The 22375-nt window shown below is 41.7% G+C and overlaps 1 protein-coding gene across 25 annotated transcripts in view; it reads right to left on the reverse strand.

The window, feature by feature from the left end:
• ADGRL3 (adhesion G protein-coupled receptor L3) overlaps positions 1–22375 on the reverse strand; it is a 498089-nt gene that overhangs the window by 294857 nt on the left and 180857 nt on the right. For all 25 annotated transcript variants that reach the window (XR_010439890.1, XM_064711138.1, XM_064711142.1 and 22 more), the window contains exon 3: positions 19351–19593. Coding sequence is in view for 24 of the 25 variants with exons in the window: in XM_064711138.1 (XP_064567208.1) it covers positions 19351–19405 (55 nt within the window). In the remaining variant the exon portion in view is untranslated. The remainder of the gene's footprint in view (positions 1–19350; positions 19594–22375) is intronic.

The raw sequence follows: 22375 nt of genomic DNA on the forward strand, positions 1-22375 counted from the left end.
AGACACTCTCAAAAGGCACCAAAAAGGCTCCATTCTTTATTTGACTGAAGTGCACATTATGTTAAAGTGTTAATGAGAACAAACAAGAGTAACTGAAATCAGTCTCCTGCTAATTTTCATAATTTGCAGTAGAACACTTTTCTAATTAATAATAGACTTCTAGAGACATCTATGTTGACAAATACACTCAGGCTGCACTCCTTTACCTTTCTGACATCTTTCCTTTGATGCTGATGTACAAGGTGCTTCCATACCTTTTTTTCCTACAAGCTGGTTAGCATTAAAAACCTGCATTTTTCCATGAGTCTTCTGATAGCATCAGACTGTCACACTGTTTGTGAGCTACAGATATTTCAAGACAGAGGAGGTTAGTAACACCAACACAATTCTACATTCAGATGCAGTCCAAAACAAATGCACTTTGCAGCCAGCTGTACAACAGAATTTGGGAGAAATAATACACTAAAAGAAAAAGGATATTGTTATTCAGATTTGAATTTTTTTGTGTGTCTCTTAAAAGTACAGCTTAGATGTACTGCCTTCGTGCCAGGGGCTATCACTTGACACAACAGTCCGAGTCACCCAAAGCTACATCTCATGTATCATGTGGACAAATGCATTTGGTGCTCAGGGATAGTGGAGAATATTGATCATACACTGCCGACCATGAAAGCCTTTGGGGCCTTCTCCTGCACTCCATACATTCTTCTGGCTAGGTCACTCTGGCCAAACTTGTCTTATAATAGGTGTAGAAGAACATTTAGAAGTGAAATCTGAGCAAATCATCTCATAAAATGTGAAACTCAGAAGATGAAGGGTCTGCATGATTGGTGCCTCATAGTAAGATGCAAACTGTTCTTGTGCTTGTAAAACCTGTCCTGCTGTACATACTAGCCTAAGCAGTCAAGACTGAAAAACAATCTGCCTAGTAAGCCAAAAAATTTAAAAAAAAAAAAAGAAAAACAAAAAAAACAAACCCACAAAAAAACCCCAAACATTCCTGTCTGCTCCTCAGGTATATTTGATTCTAGCTACTGGCAGTTATAATCTATTTCTTGTCTTCTAGTGTGCAACTAGAACTGATGAAAGAGCTGCCCTACAATCGCTACAATTGTATGTTCTTCTTGCCTTTGCTCTTTGCTCCCCAAAACCTGCCATACATTGACAACAACAAATGGAATCAAACACTAGTAGGTGGAGGTGTTCCTTTGCTAAACCTTTACCGTATGATGTCAAATCAACTGAAAGTATTAGAGTAGTCCTTTAATTTCTTTCAAAACCTTGTAATCTCCTTCAAAGCACATCACTTTTCCTGTTTGTTTCAGCCTGTTGAGCCCGTTCACATTTCTGCCAGCAGCCCCTCAAGGAGCAGCAAGAGTGGCAAGCCAGCAAGAGGGAAGGGGCTCACTGAAGAAGAGTGAGAAGACAGCAATGCAGGAAAAGGCAAGGAGCATGAGAAGTGACTGAAGGCTTAAGAGTTTTGCACAAAACAGCCCAGTCAAACCAGCTCTGCAAGGAAGATTTTTCTACTATTTAAGTACATTCACTATCAACCCCACTTGTCCTTTACAGCCGAAACCATTACTCAATATAACTCAGGTTAAAAAGATGCAGGCAGTGCCTCCAAGGAAGTCTCTCTCCAGGGACCACAACCCTTCCCATGTAGCTCTCACTGTTATTCAGTTAATGAGTAGTGTGAATCTCCCAAGAAGCAAACAGGAAACCAAAACAACTCTGAGAGAGAACTTCATAGAACACCAATGTTTGTAGTCATCAAAGTCAAATTCTTATTTGTTTTAGAGAGGCAACAACTTTAAATCACAATATCAAAAGGCTCCCTGCATTAAATTTTAGGGCAATGCAGATTTTTATTATTTTTAAACACAAGCTGACAGGCTAAGGTAATCACCTATTTCTACAAAGTGGGTCTTTTAAGAAAAACACTACATATCATGAAGCATGCCAAAAAGTATCTCAAGATATATCTCAGTGATGCCAAATTCAGTGATGCAGGAGATGATTTTTTTCTGCCTAACACAGTAATTTATTGTTGTTGTTTTTTGGTTTTTTTTTTTTTTATTATTTAAATACTTTAGTCACCTAAAAGCAGTCCTGAAGTCATTAAGTACCTTCTGGAAGCTTATTTTGAAATAATCCAGAAAAAATTAGGCTAAAATATTAAAAAAATAAAACACACACACACAAAAAAAAAACCAAGAACAACAACAACAAAAAACAACAACACCAAAAACCTAAACAAACAAACAAAACAAAAAACCTACCAAAAAAAAAAAAAAACCACCAAAAAACAAACACCCCAAAACCACCCAAACCCTAAAAGGCAAAAATTAAACATTTCATTTCATTTGGACTCACAATGAAATACAATTTAATCCAAGCTAGTTTTACTCAAGAGTTCTCTTCTGGTTAGAAGTGTCCCTCTAAGTTAGAAAATTGATCTCCCATCCCAAAATGACTGAGAAGAAATCACATTTTCTTCTTATATTGCTCAAAATCTGGCCTGGCCATCAAATACTAAAACTCCATTTTTCATGTGCATTTTCTTTTTTCCATCCACCGAGGGCAAATGAAAGATAAGAGGTTTCCAGGAGCCCTCACAATGACAAAGAGTTTTCTTAACAAGCACATATTGAATGTCTCCACCAAAACTCAGACAACAGCTGGCTCTGATGGGAAAAACCACGCTGCAGTAGGAAAAATGTCAAACCTCAAAACAGAGGGGGTTTTTAATTAGTTTTTTTTTTATTAAAATAATGAGTAAAGTGAATTATTTCTTGTGTGGATGGTTCCAGTGTTTTCATAGTGTCTAACATCAAGAGCTGCAGTAACTATTTGCATCTTAACAGGGATCTGTGAGCATACACTACTGCTGACAGCAAACCTACCTACTAAATTAGCTGATCCAAAACTAGGGAAATACTACTTAATAAAATCCTTTAAGAGAAGGATTTATTTAAATATTTTTCCTAGATTATTTTTCTGGATATACCCAAAGAGCATTCTCCATGGAGGTCAAAAAGAGAGCAAGGAATAGCTTAGACCTTAGCAAGCTCTAGGATGCTGTGAACAAGGTCATGTTTAGCAGATTTTATCTCAGCTCCTTGGGAAAGGGTATCTCCTGTACCATATGCCTCTCCCATCTCTAGTGATGCACACAGAGACCAGCTGTTGCTCCTATTTAGACACCATTCTATTCACCAGGCAAAAAAAGCATCACCTAGAGCAAGGAATGATGCCAGGAGAATGTTATTTTGAAAATGACTGCCTCCTCAATTTATCATCATCCAAGAGCAGCCAGAACAAGTAGGCAGTCCATTCTGAAAATAAATGGATTAATCAACGAAAAAATAAATCCTCTGAGGCCAAGTGAAAAGGGAGAGAAATTGCCAGGGCATCAGAGTTTTTACAGTCGCTGTTCTTTGCCTTCCCCACTCCCTGGAGACTGACACAGGAGAAAGCAGCTGGTGACCAAGAAGGGTCCCACATGAAGCACACCCTGATGTGTTCAGAAATCAATCCTCACACAGAGGACAGGGCAGTGCCCATTCCTGCTGAAGCTGTGCAGCATCCCCAGGGGTAGATTTACAGCACCAGATTTACAGCATTCTTTGTTTCCATCCTGTAGCTAAGCAACCTTTGGGAGGCACTGCAGCTGCAACCACAATTCTGAAAGTTGATCGTACCACCATCACCACAAAGCGATTGGAATAGCAACACCTGACTGACAGGTACAGACATTGGCACTAGGAAGATTAAATTAAATGAAAAATGAAACATACTAGAAACTACCCAGCCTGCCAAGACGCTGTGCTAGATATTCCACAATTATCCAGCAAGTTGTCCCTGGCTGTTAAGACTTTAGAGTACAACTGTGATAAAGCTAGAGCACCTGAGCACTGTGGGATATCTAGTCAGATTCAACATGCCAAAGACACTTTGGCAAGGCAATTTCCCTTTTTTTCGTTATAACCTTTGTAGATTTAACCTTGTACCAGCAGCAGAATTAAAGGTCAAAGAAAATAAAAATAGCACAAGATACAAACACTCATAGTACCTAGCATATCCATAAGTTACTGTGCAGACCACATGTCTGCATTGCAAATTGATTGATACATTCTACATATGTGAAATTTAAGGCACTCAAGTTATGATCCAAAAGAATACAAAGGCAGTCTCAAAGAAAACACAAGAACTAAAGTATCGGCTTACTGCTAATTCACTGTGCTGCAAACTCCTGCCTAAATGCAAATAAATGCTGTGTCCTTTAGGTCAGGTAGATGAAAAGTCTTGTACCAATAAAAGGCATCTGTCAAATTTGCAGTATAGAGATTAAAAGCATTTGAAAGGTAAATCTGAAACCCCAGACTGAAACAACACAGTGCTTTCATTTAAACACGTTACTCTGCGCGGTTACTATAAAGCTTTTCACTCACAGTGTAATTCAAGGACCATTTGGATATTCTGTTTGGAAAAAAGGTGTCAAATTAAGGAAAGCGGTGTCAAGTCCAGAAACTTTGTGAAAATGAAGCCCCATCTGTAATAGCACCCTATAGGCTTTTATTTCAACAGCATTATTATGTAATTGTACTGGTGCCATAGCATTTGCCTCAGAGACCCCCAGCTCCATGACAAGGCTCCCCCAGCATCCCTGCTCCTGTCACCCCAGATGCTGGTGACAGATGACAGGCAGGCAGCAGCTAACACGGTGACACAGCCCAGGCTGGGATGCTCACGGGAAGCACACGGCTGTACCAGGTCCCCAGGCAGAACCTGCCTGCTTGCACACGTTCTGTCACCACAAACTCCAAAAAACTCACTTCCTTTTCAAACCAGGACACATGGACAGCCCATTTCCCTCACTGCTGACTTGTGACATGCAAGGCCAGAGAGGGCTCTGGCTGTTGGGGACAGCTCTCCTCAGCCTTGCTAATGCAGAGAAGTTGGGCCAGCACATGCCACCCACACAAGGAAGCAGCAGGCAGTGACAAACCAACTGCGTACCAGAAGGGATGATTTTTGGTTTTGTTTTGTTCTCCAAGGGTACTGGACCTAATATGAGATCATGTAGATCAATCTTGCAGATCATGTCTGCTGCACAGTATCTCCCTAACCACTTTTAGCCTGTTCTTCTCTTTGGAATTCCATTTGGCAATAAAGGACAGAGAGAATAATTCAACTTATGCAGGTTTCATCAAAGTGAGAAGCCTGCCATTGGAGGAAACATCCCACACTACCTTCCACAATATAGGAAAGAATCCAAAATAGAAATCTGTCTCTTACTTATTTTGCCCATGAAACAAGCTGTCTTTTAGGAATGATAAAGTTTATTTAACCAGTAACTTACTCAAAGGCCACAACAGAAATCTCTACAGTTTTCTGCAAGTATGGATACTGGTAAATTTTTTTTTTACTTAAGAGGTCTTTCTGCCTTGGACACAGGTATGCCAGACATCCTGATGTCAATGTGTGATGTGCACTGAAGTTGCAGGAAAAGAGTTAAGATCCTTTCTTCCTGCTAAAGGGATAGATTGAAAGTGCCACACCAACGATCACAGCCATCGCATAACCTCCAAGTCAAGTAGTAAATTATTTACTACTGTCCCCTATTTGTCCCCTATTTGAAAGGGAGCCAATTAGTTAACATCCCATCAGTTAATACTCAGCAAGGAACAACACCACGAGAGGAACTGGTCTGAACAGCACAGCTCTTGAAACAAAGAGTGCTTTTAAACCGGATAGTGGCTTGAACACAGAGGTATCTTGCTTCACTGAACATCTATTCCAATACACAAGCAGCTACATTTGCTAGCAAGACATCCTGTTGACACCTATTCAGTCCTGCCCTACTTTGGCACTGCAGTCCTGTGCCTTCTGCAGGGTTCAATCAAGGGCTCAGATACATTCAAAGGATTATAATGTGCTGTATTTGAGGGCATCAGGCAAAAGCTTTGTTTCCCAGAAGAACATCTGAAGGGCAACAGCCCCTCGAGGGAGGACGCTGCAAACAAAGTTACCCTGGAGACAGTCTCTGAGGAACAGTGACAATTCTCCCCAGACAAGATGATCTGTTGCCTTGGTATTTTAGATAGGGGGAAATGGGGTAGTGAGTTCTCCACTCCTTGTTTGGGAAGGGAAATGAAGGTGAGGGAAGGAAAAATAATGCTAGAAAATTATTCCAGGATCTTTATAATAAGAAAAGCCCATCACTCCCTCTACTATACAATAGCATCATTTTACTGTCAGGACATAAATAGCTTTCTCAGTTTCTTGGCATGACTTTATCTTAGACTTTGCTTTCAGCCCTGCAATCCAATAAAAGCAGAGCTCAGTCAACCTCTCTGCTCAAGAACTGAGCACCCTGGATTCATGGTCTTCATTTTGCCAAGCCTTCAGACACCTCTCTTCTTCAGACAAGGAGTCCAACCAGGAGAAAGCACCACACACATGAAGCCATGAGAACTCACCAGAGGCATCACAGCAAACTGCGTCAAAACAGATTTTTGTTTAGTATTGTCAAAGCCAAGTATTCTGCTTTATGAACAAACATTCACCCAGGCTTCCTCGGGAAAAAGACTTTTCATTACTATTATTTTTCAGCTCTACTTAGCTCTTTTCCACAGCTTTAGCTGCTATTTCTATTGCTTTCTAGGTAGTACAGCTATGGTTACTAACCACTTCACATATAATGCTCTAGAGGTGTAAGCATTATTACTATATAACCACCAATGAAGGTATCTATAAAAACTAAGGAACATGTGACAGCTCTGCAGCTACCACTTCCACCAGATACTCAAATAGCCATATCCCACTGCAAACTACCGAAAAAAACCAAAACCAAACCAATAAATAAATAAAACAAAAATAAAAATCACACACTGCAGTGAAACATTATAATGGACTTGGCTCCTAAAATGGTTGTAAGTCTAACTCTCAGAGAGGTTCACAACCCACGGCTCCTTTTGACTTATGGGTTTATTCTTTTTAACTCAATGCATTTTCATGAGTGCTAAAGAGACTGATCTCACCTCCTTGTATCAACTTTTCTGTGCCCTAAGCTTCTCACCATAATAGCGTTCCAGAGTGATATTGGATACACCAGCCCTCCTCAAAAGTTATTCTTGATTGCATTTTGCCAACTGGCCAACAAGGGATAATGAAATTCAACATGTAAGCACTCCCCCAAGAGCTGGAGAATTTCACATCTGTCATATATTTACTATCCAAAAAAGAAAGGCACTGTATTTGTGCAAGGGCTAGGGCTCTGAGAAACAGGGCTGTCACCAGATGTTCCGCAGCTGAGAGTCTGTGTAGCCTCAAGATGTGAGGCTAATCAGTGCAGGCCCTAAATAATTAAGTTACTATGCTTTGCAAGAACTGCTGGCTGTTTAGAGGAGAAAGACCACAATTCAACATCCTAGTGGGAGAAGGGCAGAAAGAGCTCATATATTACATAGGTGAATGGGGGACAGCCAGCATTACCAGGGCAGAATGCACAGGACAAAGTGGGAATCCACATCAAGCCAGACATCAAAATAGAGCAGTCCCACCTTCTGGGGCCTGTTAGGAAGATTTTGACACCAATGCCACAAATCAGAGCAGAGAGCAAATAGTCTAAGCCATTTGGGTTTCTACTAAACAGCATTCTCAATCCTGTTTTCAATTAAGATCCTCAAGGACACTGCACAGAGACTATAGGTTCATCCATTTTGTGCCTCATCTCCTCCATCTTACTGTCTTCCAGCTCTTTAATCTTAGGCTCCTGTGAATTCAGGTATGCAATCTGAAACAAGGGCTGTTGCTGTCAGGATGCAAGGACTTGCTTGCAGTGCCTCACAACAACTGCTCTGTGTCTGGAGGGCTGGCAGTGCTGAAGACACACCAAAACAGCTTCTTACAAATAAGAGCTCTCAAAATTTAGGCCCAGACTTGTTGTTTTGTTTTTAAAGGTCAGTAAGTTGGAGCTTTTTTGCCATTATTTTTTATGGCTGATACAGTAACACATAACTTCCAAGCACTTTCATGACCAGGGCTCACAAACGCTAAGGTGTCTGCTGGTGATAGGAATTCATTATGTATTTGGCATTTGGCCATGAGGCCATTTTTCCCCCCCCAAATCAAATTAAGGAAAACAACTAAACATTATTAGATTTTTTAGTCCTCAGAATTCCCCCAGAGCAATATCTAATGGTAAGATTTTTAATTGCACATGCCTATAAGATTACAAATTGTGATGACAGGTTGCATTTCAAGTCACGACAAAGCCATGGAGGCATGTCAAATGTTCCTAGCATTATTCCAAGTTTAGAAAGACCAGCTCACTATGGGTTTATGCATATATACAGTATAAAAATTACATTTAAAGGATATAAACACACACAGAAAAATAAAGTCAAGTGGTCTGGATTTTCCTACAACTCTTACAAGTAAGCATTCTTGCTTTAAAACATACTACCAATTACAAGGACACAGAACTGAGCAGCAATGCTGGCAAAACACAGTCTGAGGTGATAAACAGGGCTTGGCCATGAGTCTGTCTTTCAGAGTGGCGGAATAAAGGGTATTCCTGTTTCCAGGAACACCTGCCAGCCCCAGTGCTGCCTGCCCTGGCCCAGCAGAGGAGCGGACACGTTGGAGGGAGGAAGAGGATGCCTCTAGAGAAACGCACAGCAAGCAGCACTTGGCAGGGTTAGTACCAGCCCCTGGCTTTGTGGAGCATCACCATGGCTTTCCCTGCCTGCAGAGACACTACCACATGGATTTGCTCATCCACACCCTTGGCTGGAAGGGCGCTGAGCTCCCAGCTCTGCTCCAACCTGACAAAAATAGCACAGCCAGCCACACTGCCTTGCTCATAGGCCAACAGGCACATCTCCCCTCCACTGCAGAGAGAAGTGCTGCACAAGACTGACATACCAAAGCCAGCTTCCTTTTTGTCATCTACTCCCCTGATACTAAATCAGCCCTTACTGCAGCCTCCAGCACTTCAGTAATAGAAACAAGACGCTGTGAATGAAAAGTTGGAGACAGATCTTCAGCAACAAGAGCTGCAGAGGGGAGAAAAACCCTAACATCCTCATTTAAATCAGCAGCACTGATGGACTTCTGATTGTTCCTAGAAAAGCATGAAGGGGATCAGCCTACCAAGAGAACAAGGACCAAGCACAGTGCTGTAACTCTCAGAGCAGGGGAGCAGAGAGCAATAGAAATAGCAGTCCACAATCCAGTGCAAGCACTAAGGTTTGAGAGATTAGCCCAGGGTACCTCTCCTCCATGTTACACTCCAGCTTTCCCCAAAGTAACCCCTCTGGGCTGAGCAAACCAGATTCAGAGTGCATTTACATGGAATCACTGACTTGCCATGGGATTTGGATGAGACTCCAAAAACATTTAGGGGGGGCATGGGTTGGACTTTAGGACATGGGATGGACTCAATGATCTTGAAAGTCTCTTCCAACCCACTGATTCTGTGATTAAAGAAACTCAGTATTAAAATGCTATATTTATTTATGGCTCTATGTTCGGGAGATTTAAGAACAGGTGACAATTTGACTGAGCTTCTAAAATCCATCAGGCATCTCAGTTTCCATAGATTATGGTAAAGGAGGGACTGACAACAGCAAAACTACACATTCCTAGTCCTTACCTCTTCCTCTGCCTATTCTAATGCACAGACTGTCTTTTTTAGCACCTGTGAGTCTTACAGGAAACAAGCTTACACCTCAGGATGTGTAACAAGGCACCCACCACCATCAAGCACTGCAGAAAGCAGCCCAACACAGCAAAGCACAAGGGAATATACAGAAGTATGTGCTGCTGTGATTATAATTGCTTGAGTTTATGGGATGCATTCAGTACTGCACTGTAACTAAAAACCCACCAGCCCAGGCCCACGCTTGCCACAATGGGCAGATTGCAGCATCTGTGTGGTGTTGGCCAAAAACCCATCACACATCCCACAGCCTGGAGCAGAACCACGACAGAACAGGGATCATCCTGCCAGGCCCTGGGAGGAATATTCCAGGGAAGCTGCCCAGCACAAAACTGTTTGATGAAATCGGGGAAATTCCAAGTGAGGAGAATCTACTGAAGGCTCTGACATGCTTTTAATTTTTCCCACACCACAGCATCTTTCCCAGATGAGTTGCTCATTGAGCAGCAGGAAATGTCTTCCTAATTCAAAAAAAACCACATCATCAAACATATCCAGTGCAAAAAAAATCATGATCAATAAAGGAAACAACTGAACAACAGTAAATATGCCATGGGGTAATAAACATCAGATGGTCTAAGATTCATTTAACATGGTGGAGTTGATAAAATGGATATTAGAGGCATCTTCTGGGGAATCCGCAGTTTCATTTGCAATAGAGAGCTGCTTCTTGCTGTTTTTATCTGGGCAAAGGGTGCTCTCCCTAGCAGGAAAACAGCAGGCATGGCCAGAACTCACGGGAGCAGGTTAGCAGCAGCTGAGGAGGCGGCGCAAGAATGCAGGTGGCCATAATTCATTCCCTCACTGTCATTCTTTTCTCATTTTACCTCAACATGCCCAGCTTCAATGTATGAGAGAACTAGGGCCAGAAAATTCTCCAAAGTTTGCTTTTTTTTAATCCAACTCCAACAGTTTAAGCTTAGCTGACATTATTAGAAAAAGAAAGGAGAAGTAACAACCCATTTGTGAGCAATCCCACAAATTTTCACATCCAGAAAGGAGGTGTTCCAGCTGCATGGAAAGGAAGGGCACAGCAAGCTTTTGCACTTAAAAAACCTGGCCATGGCCTCCACCTGATCAGCTAAAAATGATGTCTCTGCCCTAGCACTACACAGCTGCTTTGTCTGTAAAGATGTCCTTAGGTCCTGCACTTCTCCATTCACTGGGGGAATGGATGCATGGCCTCACCCACCAAACCCCTTCAATCAGCCCAGAACATCAGGATCTCTCCAACCCTTGACAGCTTCCTGTTTTCATGAAAAGGAGCTTTATCTGGAAGCTTAGCATTAACAAAGTAGACAGGAATCAGCAATTAGCCAAATTAAGATAACGATGCAATAGGTAAAAATAAGTAGGCAAAGAGTGGGCAGTTATCTCCCCTATTGCTGAGGATAAGGAAAAGGAAGCTGCTCACTTCTGCTGCTCTTTCTTTACTGCACCAGCCTCATTTGACCTCAGCTTTTCCCAAAAACCAGTCCTTTTAAAGTATCTTGCATATCCAGGAAGACCCAGGACAAAGTGAATTCTCATGTGTAGAAACCTGCAGATGTGAAAATATTCCTGGTGCTCCATGGCACCTCTGGGTATTGCCTAAGGGATGCCTGTACCCATATTAGTCAGCTCTGACACTACAGTTTTCAGTCTTGGTTCCTTAAGGACTATTAACTCCAAAAGAATAGAGAGATCTTTCTCATGAATAATGGGAAAAATCAGGTAAGCTTTTTTGCTTGGTTGTCTTTTTGGTGGTTTGTTTTTGGGGTTTTTTTTGGGTTTGGTTTGTTTTTTTCAAGCATTTGCATCTAATGCCAAACCACAGTAATTGCATCACTTTCATGGAAAACCACTGTGGTTTTTCATTGGGATGCTAATCTTAATACCCATATCCAGCAGAAGTGAAACAGCTTTGGCCCCATCGATATACTGATGAGTTCTAAGTTGCTGAGAGCATAAGTAAAATTTATTTAGGAGTAACTGCCTTGAAAGTACCCATTTTTAATAGCAATCCCATATTTATTCTGTGCTTAGCTATGAGACAAGGACTAGTGAGGAATATAGGGCTACCTAACAGTACTTGCTAGCCAGGAACTACTACAAAAGAGACAGATCTGGACCAGCATGGTTGGATAATTTCAACATCTTCCTGAATTCCAAGAGCAATCCAGGCAATACCCCAGAGATCCTGTCATTTCAAGCACATGGCTTCTCTTAATTCTTTCAAAACAATTCATTTGTTTTGGGAAGAAGGTTTTAGTCTGGTAACCTTTAAGCCCCCTTAACTGCATGAGCTTTGACTTTTCAATTTTTAAAAAAAAAGAATGCTAAAGGTTTGTAGAAAGACAAAGGAAAAGGAAAATTAAGAAAGACTTTTAAGGCATTCATGGTCCTTTTGTTTCTCCTCTCCAGTACCACCCAAACTGTTTTCAGTTTGGTTAATTCTTTTCCCCAACACATCAGCCTGATCCCTTTCTGAAGCTCCTCCACAATGCGGCCACCAAACCACCTTGTGTATTTGCTCAGCACTTGCTCAAAATTACCAAAACCCAAATGCACCAGACATCACATGTGCACAGCCTGAACTGGGAGAAGATTGGAAGCTTCAAGAGACCGGCTGCAAGCTAAGGTTTCCAGATCAAATCAAGACTAGGTCAGAAACAAAGAAACCTAATCATTCTACATAGCAACTGCCTGGCAGCTGATACAAAATGAATACTTAGAGTAAGGTCAGCTTTCTTAGACAGCAGGCGTCTGCACCATGACACCTATTCATTACCTAGGGTTATTAACTACACAAATATAATTTTTCAGGATTTAACAGAACTCCTTATTGCTATTTACACCTCTTTGTGAGAAGCTCAGCGTTGCACTTTTCAGTTCTGTTTTTTAAAAACTGACTTTTCTTAAAGAAGTTCACTAATAAAAACATTTTTACAATCACAGTAAAATATAATAGGAATTAAATTATGGTGCAATAATTCACACTTGACTGCACAGAGGCCATTTGGCCTTCATCTTTGTATCTGAATGTGCTGGGTGGGAATTACTGCACTGTAATTCATATGCTGTCACATCTTATGGCTTGGCTAACACTTGAAAAAATCAGAGCTCAGAGTTGGTCACTAGAGAACAGAAATCAGTCTTGTCAGGAAATTGTTACAAATGACAGAAGCATCAGATATTTCAGGCCTGAAAGGTAACACAGCTTACCCCCTCCTGCTGCTACGAGCACATTTTCTGTTGCTGCAGTTCATTAAGAAACACACACGTACTGCTGCCATACACCACACGTGTTAAAAACTGTCAAATGTTTAGGATGGGAAGGCACTAAAGATCACCCAGTTCCAACCCCCTGCCATGGGCAGGGACACCTCCCACTAGACCAGGTTGCTCAGAGTCCCATCCAGCCTGGATTTGAACTCTTCCAGGATGGGGCACCCACAGCTTCTCTGGGCAACTTGCTCCAGAGCCTCACCACCCTCACAGTGGAACTCTTTTTGGCCTTGTGGAATATCACAATGTTCCTGTGGCCCCTTCTCTTGGGTTTGTTCAGATCCCTCTGGATGGCGTTCCATCCTTCAGGCATGGCAATGCATCACACAGCCTGGTATCAACAAAAAACTTGCCAAAGATGCAGCAAGTTGATCCCTTTGTCCGTGCCACTGATGAAAACATTAAATTGCCCTAGTCCTGATATGGAAACCTGGGAGGAAAAGGTCTTGTTTCCTCCCTATAGGAGGAAGATTCTTTGAGCAGACACTCTTGCCAAAAACTGAAGAAAAAACCCCACATTATGAGAAAACCTGCTTAAAATCTCCCTCCTTATTTACTGTGAGATTTAGACATGAAACAAGTGGGTCTGCACACAGGCCTTTGCATTGCATAATGGCTTAAACAAGAATTAAATAATGGATAGTCTTAAAAAGGTTGAATTTCACCCTCTATCAGTTTATAGATTGATCTGTCATCAGATGGGGAACTTAATACTCTCAATTTTAGTGTAATGCTGCTAATGAAAGCGCTGTAGTTTATACAGAGAACAGCCACCCCCTTTTATCAGGAAAAGCCTTCCTCGATCACTTGTTCCACTATGGAAAAGGTGGCACGGCTGCAGGTAATACAAATTGCCAAGAATAGCAAACATTATAAATATTTCAAGGATGATTAATCTTTAAAACACTGAAGTTAGGCAGAAGCCTGGAAGTCAACTTGGCTATTTCACAACTAATAAAACATGTATCTTGTATTTCATTGTGACTGTATAAAGAGTATCGTAGTAAAAGGCAATTATCCACCATTCACTAGCTAACATAACACTTGTACAAGTATAAAAGAAACACAGTATGTATTTTAAGCAGTGACAATATTTTCACCATATTAAAATAGTACTGAGGCGAATGTTCAGCTCACATTAAACAGCACTCTGTCACCAAAGACCAGCCTGCTAGCATCATATATTCCCCCAAGATAGATAATGCAGCTTGCTTTAACAGAATCATTGTCACCAGGCAACTACCAGTGCTGTTCAGTAATAAATATTTCCACTGTTCCCACAGAAACTGGCTCGGCATCTGGACCTGCTAATGCCTGGAGAGATCAGGCTGACCTTGGAGTGCCATCCTTTCACAAGGATGCAGCCCTCGCCACGCCTGTCTCCCAGAAGCATTGCAGAGATGGAGCAGGAGCTCAGAGGGCAGCAACAGGACAGCAGACGAGGCTCTCTCTCTTCCTTGCAGCTGCAGTGACTTGAAAGGACTTCAAATTTCATTTCCTACTCGGCGAATGATAAATTAGCTCAGCCCCATCTCAAACTAATTCTCATATGGAGAGACAAAATGGCATCTGTCCCTAAATGCAGGAAGGTCACTTCACAGCTACGTTACAAGACTGCATAAATGAATTCTTGGAGGCCACCAGGTTTTTTTAAGTTCAGAAGTGGGCCAGCAGCACCTGCAGTCCTGCCAGTTTGGTGCTGTCAAGTATCAGTATTAGGCCTTGAGCTTTGTAACAATACCAGGCTCCAGGACTTGACAGGCTTTGTCTGAACTACAACCTATTTTAGCTTAAACTTAGCTGTAATCTCCAAAGTTATTTGAGAAACTTTGCTGCACTTGCAACTTCCCCTGGGATCAGATAACTTCTGTCTAGTCTGTCCTAGCTGCAATGTCAGATTGTCCTGGTTTTGGCTGGGATAGAGCTCATTTTTTCTTAGTAGTTGGTGCAGCACTGTGTTTTGGATTCAGTATGAAAATACAGAATCACATTCATATACGAGGCTGGAGGGAAGCAGGAAAGCATCTCTGTGGTGCTTAGTTGCTAGCTGGGCTTAAATCATGTCACCGATGCCTATTGTTTGTCCTGTAATTTCAGCCAGGCTTTGGTTACATTATTGTTTAACTTGTTCTGACTTCAGTTTTGCTTAGTTTTGGCCAAGTGTGTGTTTCTAACCCAAAAATCACATCGTATATCAAGGAAAATATTAAGGAATTTAAGCAATCACAGCAATGACTAACCCACCCCATGGATCATCAGGAGAGAACAGTGTGCAGCCCATTAATAAATACAGGGTTAAAATATATATGAAACAATCCCAAGCAGCTGCAAGACCAGGAGGAACCAAACCCCAGAACTTTGCCCAAGCAGGATCCAGGATGCTGACAGCTCACTCTCATGTCACAAGCACAAGGCAAGAGCTTAGCAGCAAAAGAAACAGGTAGATAGCCACACCTGTTGATTTTATTACATTTATAACAATCTCCAACAGAAACTGGGCAATTTGGATTATTTTACTTAATTGGAAAAAGAAGCGATTGTCCTTTTTTGAATTATTAAAAGAAGCAGAGTAACAACAATTAACTCATTCTTTGCTGTCCATCATATAATTAGGCATGCAGTACAATCCTTAAAAAGTAATTTGCAAATAAATAATAATAAACCAATCTGATAGGATGATAAAGATCTTTCCCTACAACAGGCCTTCAGCTCTCTTCCAGAGCCTAAAATATTGCACTTGTTTGGAGACATGCAAAATTTCACCCCACAGCGATCACTGTGCTATCCTTCCCATCCTGCTCCTAACAGCATGCAGCTCTGAATCCCTTTATTTCTATTATTATTTTTGTCCAGCAGTCTTAAAGTCTTAAATCTCAGCTCTGAGCCACACAGGAGCACGACAGCAATGTGACAGAGCAGGTGCACATCTCTCCAGGCTTGCAAACTGAGCTGCTGCCTGTCATGCCCATCTCATTTCAAGTGAACTTTTGACACGTTCATTTGTGGGTGAAGAGAAATCTGCTGTTTGGGGTCAAGGGGAGGAAGGCTGAGGAAGAGAACAGCTGCTCATTCCAGAAAATGCCTCTTGGAAATCCACCTGCCACAGGGAAAGAGGATCCGTTTGCTCAGGTGTACGTGGGGGGAAACACAAACCAAGCAGCACTTTCCCAGGGTCCAGACCTTCAGATGCTTTGGAAAAAGCTTCCAAAGCGGGGCAAAAAGAAGGCAGGGGTGCAAAAGTCCTGTCCCCTCAGCAGAGCCCTTGCAAAGGATGAAAAAGGCTTTGCTTTTATTGTTATTGCTGATGGCTTTATTTTATTCCTTGGTATTATTTCAGTTTATCTTGTGTAATTCTCTGATTTTGTATAACAGGTTTAGTTTTAGGCAACAAATGGATTTACAGGCTTTGCTGTAGCTTAGGAGTGGGGATAGCTTTTGGGGGGGCTTCTACACTGCTCCAGGTTGTGGTATTAGTTGGAAGCTATTTCCCATTCAAGTCAAGGATAACAGTAAAGAAAGCAGCCACTACACAAATCTATTATTATCTTAAGTATTTCACATGGTTCAGTTTTTTTGGTGAGCTAGGATTCAAAGCAGTCTGAGCAAAACCAGACAGCACTGTGCCTGTGTATTTTGGATACAGCAGATTAACATCATCACTGAGGAAATGCAAGGACACCTGACCTTTTCCCCTTTTATGATTTCTACAGCTTATCAACAAGATGACATTGTACCAGGGCACTATTCTGGAAGATTACTTTTCATCTTGCAGATCACTGAAGTATACACCCTTTGACTCCATACCTGTCATCACAGCCCAAGACACACAATCTATTCCAAGAAATGATACAGCTAAAGCATAAAAAAAACCAAAACAACAAACCAAGTCCCCCCAAAAAAACCCCAAAACATCAAAACACCACCACCACCTCTCCAATTTATGAGCTCACTGGTCTAAGAAATCTGTCAGTAATGCAGCTACCACTATGGATGAAGAGGCTGTGTCAAGGAACTCAAAAAGGGAATGAGATGTAGCAAGGTCAGTCTGAAAAAGTAGCTCATATCACCTCCAGCAATCACTACAGTACAGGAGTCATTCCATACAGATCATGAAAGAGGAGCTCAAATGCTTTATTCCTATTAAGCCTAAATTCTGAATGCTTTCTGCATACAGAGAAAAGGGATTACTAAAAGAGAAAATTTAAAAGAAACAAAAAAAAACCCCCAAAACAGGGCTTAACTAGGCTATTTTTATAAGGAAGGTGAGGCTGTGGCATGTGTTTGAACAGCATGCCACAGTGCTGAGATGGAAGCTGCATCCTGGCCACTCAGAGATCAGAACAGGGAAAGCCAAATGAAGTTGTTTGGCTCAGACCAAGGGTGTTCTCACTGCCTTGTTCAAAGGCAGCCATCACACTGTCACCAGCAGCTGATCAGATAATGTGGGTGTTGGGTGGATGGGTGATGGTCAAATTTACCACCACAGCAAACACCCTGTACATTTAGTCTGCAGAGGAGCATAAAGGGTAGAAATATTTCCAGACATAGTTCCTGCACCTCTGGCATTTGCTCATCTGTACTATAATATGACTCCTAGGATACTTGTGACATTTTCATTTACTAGGGCTATCAGGCAGGACATTCCAGCTACAGTGGCACTGAGAATCTTAAAAAAAACTGCCAGAGGCATATTTAAACTAATAATTGCTTTCACTACTAATACTACTTAATTATAAAGATTTACAAAACATTTAGCATTTAACTTTCCTGGAGAGGTTTGGAGAGCACCTTTCTGAACAGCTCTCTCATTCCACCCTAATTGGTCAACTCAGTTTAAACACTCATTCTAATTTTCAAGTCAGTGAGGAAGAGTCTTGCATAAAGAACAATAGTACAGATAGCCTTTGTCCCCAAAGGTTTTGTAAGGTTGCATTCTATAGACATGTTCATCCAATCATATTTTTCATTTTTTTCATCACCTTCTTTCCTGTAAAATTTTCTTCCAGTGTTTTAGCACATGCACAAAGGATCAGTTGATAAGCTCAAAAAGCCTGATGAATATTTTAAAAGCAAGGGCCCACAGCTTACATACAGGGAGTCATGTCATTTACAGACATGCTTTCACTGGCCTTTAATTAAGATGAGATCCTTTGGTAGAGTTCACCTTCCATTTAAGCATCATAAAAATCGGGCAGACAGATTTTATAAAGCTCTGCCCTGAGCATTTAGTAACCATCACTGCTAATGGGAGCTCCTCAACCCTTCAGCACTTGTGAAACCTGGCAACTTACTCCTACAGCATACACTTGGGTTTCTCATATCAAAAGAACCCAACAGGCCTCAAAATCTTATTTCAAAGAATTGCAGGTGTCACATTTCACTTAAGAGTTTCCTGGCTAATAAAACAGATCAAATTTTTCTGCTACAGCTCTTTGTTAGATTTGCATGGCCAGGTTTCGGGGAGGGAGGGGCTGGTTACAGGGGTGGCATCTGTGAGAAGCTGCTTGAAGCTTTCCCTGAGTGTGACAGAGCCAATATGCCAGCTGGCTCCAGCACAGACCCATCACTGGCCAAGGCTGAGTCCATCAGGGACTGTGGTAGAGCCTCTGGGATAACATATCCAAAAAAGGGGACAAAGCTGCTGCTTTGTGAGAGAAACTGCTCTGGAGACGGGGTCAGTGAAGGAAGAGGGGCAGGAGGTGCTCACTCCACATGCCAAAGCTGGGATTTCCCTGCAGCCCTGGGAGGTGAAGCAGCTGTGCCCTTGCTGTGGCTCTGTGGAGAGGGAAGCCCAGGCTGGAACAGGTTTGCTGGCAGGATGAGCGATCCCATGGGAGGAACCCACGCTGGAGCAGGGGAAGAATGTGAGAGCTCCTCCCTCTGAGGAGGAAGGAGCAGTAGAAACAAAATGCGATGAATTGAGCACAGCTCCCATTCCCTGTGCCCCTGCACTGCTGCAGGGCAGGAGGCAGAGACAACTGGGAATAAGTTCACTTCAGGAAGAAGGGAGGTGTGGGGGACAGTGTTTTTACAATTTGCCTTTATTTCTCCTTACCCTATTCTGATTTGTTTGGTAATAAATCCATTTTTTTCCCCAAGAAAAGGAAAGTAAAAGTATGTCTAATGTAGCAGCTAAACTCAGAAAAAGAAGCCTTTATGTGTCACCAGAGTTCTTTGTCTCAGTAGCTAAGTCATAATGTAACCTGGGAATCTCAAAGACATGAGGTGCAAGCAGGGAGAGAAATCAACATCCTGTAAAAAAACCCACACCATTAGGAAAAGACAGACAAAATCCTTGCTATTTTCTCTTCTCTTCCCTTCCCCCAGGCACATTTACAGCATCTCTCACTCACCATGGGCAAACGGTGTTAAGAGCATTGTGAAGAACAGCAGCTGTGATGACCACATGACTGTGAAGGAGAGCTTGAAAGTATCCCAGCAAACAAGGGTTCAAATAAAAAGATGAGTGTCCTCCTGTGCTTGCTTCCAACACTTCAACTGTTGTTGGCCTTCAATTCACATCCAAAAAGGGGGAAAAAAACAAACAAAAATCATAAGAAAAAAAAATCCCACAGCCAGTATCCAGAGTCTGAGACCTACAAATGAGAAAGGAAAAGAAAAAATTGCAGTTAGTAAAACAGTAAGATAGATGTTTTCAATCAAGTCTTGCTGCATTTCTTTGCTGCCAGCAGCTGTAAAGGCAAATGTGTCCTCCCCATTCCCTGGCCCTTCAGATGCATGCACATTCCTACATAAAACAGGAATTAAAACTTATGCCTGTGCAGAGAACCAGTTGGTGGATAACCAGCGCTCTGCCTCCTCTCTCAAAAGAGGGCCCCAGACACAGTTTTGAACAAAAAGGCTGAGACTTTTCCCTCCCTTTTGCATTTCTGTCGTGCCTCCGACGTGGATGCTAACGGCAAGATAGCAGGCCAGGCAGTGGGATTAGTAACATAGCTCGGGAGCATTTCCACTGATGATATGCCAGAAAGCCTCTCTTTGTTTGGGACGACCTGTATGGCTTTTAATCACTGCATCTGGACCAGGCTTTGAACCCAAGCACAGCCCAAAGCCACCCTTATCCTGCAACCAGCTACTTTCTACTCACTGCTAGTCGAGCTCTGCAGTTATTTATTGTATAGCTCAATTCCTCAATTTATTGAGGAATTAAAAATAATGGTCCCGTCCATCCCACGCACTCACAGGAAAGCGCGGGGAAATCTGAATCCGCGCTCGAATAGAAACATTCGCTCATTTAACTGGAGAACGTATTCCAGCTTTCCATCATTTTAATCTCTCCAGAAGGGGCTAGATGGCCACGGTGACTCAAACTTGGCAGGAAAAAAACAACTACACAGAGTTAAACTGCGGCAGCAGTTTGAAACTTAGCTCCCCACTGACTCTGAAATGATGAGGAAATATGAGGAATTGAAAAGTACTTTACATATCTGTTTAGAACTCCTTAGACTCTGCAGTCTTCACAGTACTGGTCTAATTAAAAATCTCTCCAAAAATCTCTGATCAACAGAAGTTATTCTTCTCTGAGCACAGAAGCTGTTTTTGCCAACTTTTGTTCTTACCCAAAACCAAGTCTGAGCCAAAAAGCTGTATGAAAAAACTGTGCTGCATGCCATTGTGATGCGGGTATATTTCTGAAAGTCTGGCATGACAAAGTGGCCTTTGTTTTGCTTCCTATCTTTACTGATCAACTAAATAAAACCCCATATTGTTCAGAACCAAAGTCTATAAAGAAGCTGCATTTTTTTTTAATAAATATATCTTGCACTGCCAAGATTTTATTTTCTCACTTGACTCTCCTCCCCAGTCTGTCCCTGCAATTTGTTCACTCAAATGTAGCATCTAGTTTCCATAGTTTTTTTCTCATCTCTGTATCTGGGGTTAGTAAAAATCCAAGGTCAATTTGAAGTCAAGTGGCTTCTTTATGGACATCCTTAAAATTAAAACTTTGCTTGAGCTGAGACTAATCAAAACGGTCACTGATAATATTAAAAGTTTGCTTTTCAGATAGGAAACAGCCTCATGAATATTTTAAATTGTACATTCTAAACAGTGATCAAGTTTTCCATTTATATTTTAGTAGGCTACCAGTACACATCAAACTACAGCACTGCCATTATTTATGCATGCTTTTTCTATAGCATCCTCTGTAAAGTTTTAAAAGTGAGAAACTTTTTGTGCTACAAAATTTGAAAAGGCACACAGACACAGGTACACTTCCCTGAAGCAAAAGCTCAGTCAGGCAGTGCAGGAACAAAGGTTTGTTTTCAATTTTTATTTGTTTAAACTGAATCAGTTCTGAATAATCTAAGCCTGTTAGAAAGAGATAACATTATGGTGCAGTAAAAGGGTTTTGAGTATAACTGAAGAAGCCACAAATTAATTAGGCTCTCTATCCCAGAGAAGGGATAATTGTCAGCAAAATACTTACACACAGTCCTTTAATTTTTTTTTATCTGTCTATACATTCCTGCATTACAGAATTTGAGGATTTTTTTCCCTATCATCTCATGGGCTGAGGCTGAATGAGCAAAGCATTCACACACCCTCTGCAAAGTCCAAACACTAATTTTTGAGAACTAATGTCTTGGAACCACCAGAGCCACAAACGCACACTTTATCCTCCCGGAAAGTACATTACTGAGTCACAAAGCTCCTGTGCAAGAGAGACAACAGGACTAGCTCATCATTATGCACCATTTACTCCAGTTGTAAATCTGACCAAATACTCTCTGCCCTGCCATCCTTCCTGGCAGAGGAGAACACACCAGAGATGTGACCTGTCAGCTGGTGTCTGCACACCTTGGCTGGCACAACCTTGCCCTTAAATTTCTGCAAAGCCTTCAACTCAAGCTCACACACAAATATTACCAAATACACAATGTGCCTGGAGACATGCCAGCTGCGTTTAACAACACAGGGCACCACTAGATTAAGCAAGTGCATTGGAAAGCTGCATAATTCTGGGTGGGTTTGTATTCCATGTAATCAAATAATCACAGCATGTTTGAGAACTGGGTATCAGCAGGGAAACAGCTACATAGGAAATGAGTGGACAAGCCTTATTCTTAATGGTCACTCAACTCCCACAAGCAGCAGAAAGAGGCCTGCAAAACAAAATTCACTTCATCATTAGATTACCTCCAGGTAAAGAGCAGCCAAGGAGAGAAACAAGAGAAAACACTTCACTATCTGTGAACTGTAATGCAGAGTGTTACATTTATTGATGCAAGAAAGGGATACACAATCAGAGTGAAAAAATTAAGAGCTTGACTTAAGGGGTTTGGACTTAAACCCCAAAGATGATGCAGCCTGCATTGATTTGAGAGAAAGTTCTTCTGCTCACTGACCTTTATGCGC

The sequence above is a fragment of the Zonotrichia leucophrys genome, chromosome 4 (assembly GCF_028769735.1).
Source record: "Zonotrichia leucophrys gambelii isolate GWCS_2022_RI chromosome 4, RI_Zleu_2.0, whole genome shotgun sequence".
Classification (NCBI taxonomy): domain Eukaryota; kingdom Metazoa; phylum Chordata; class Aves; order Passeriformes; family Passerellidae; genus Zonotrichia; species Zonotrichia leucophrys.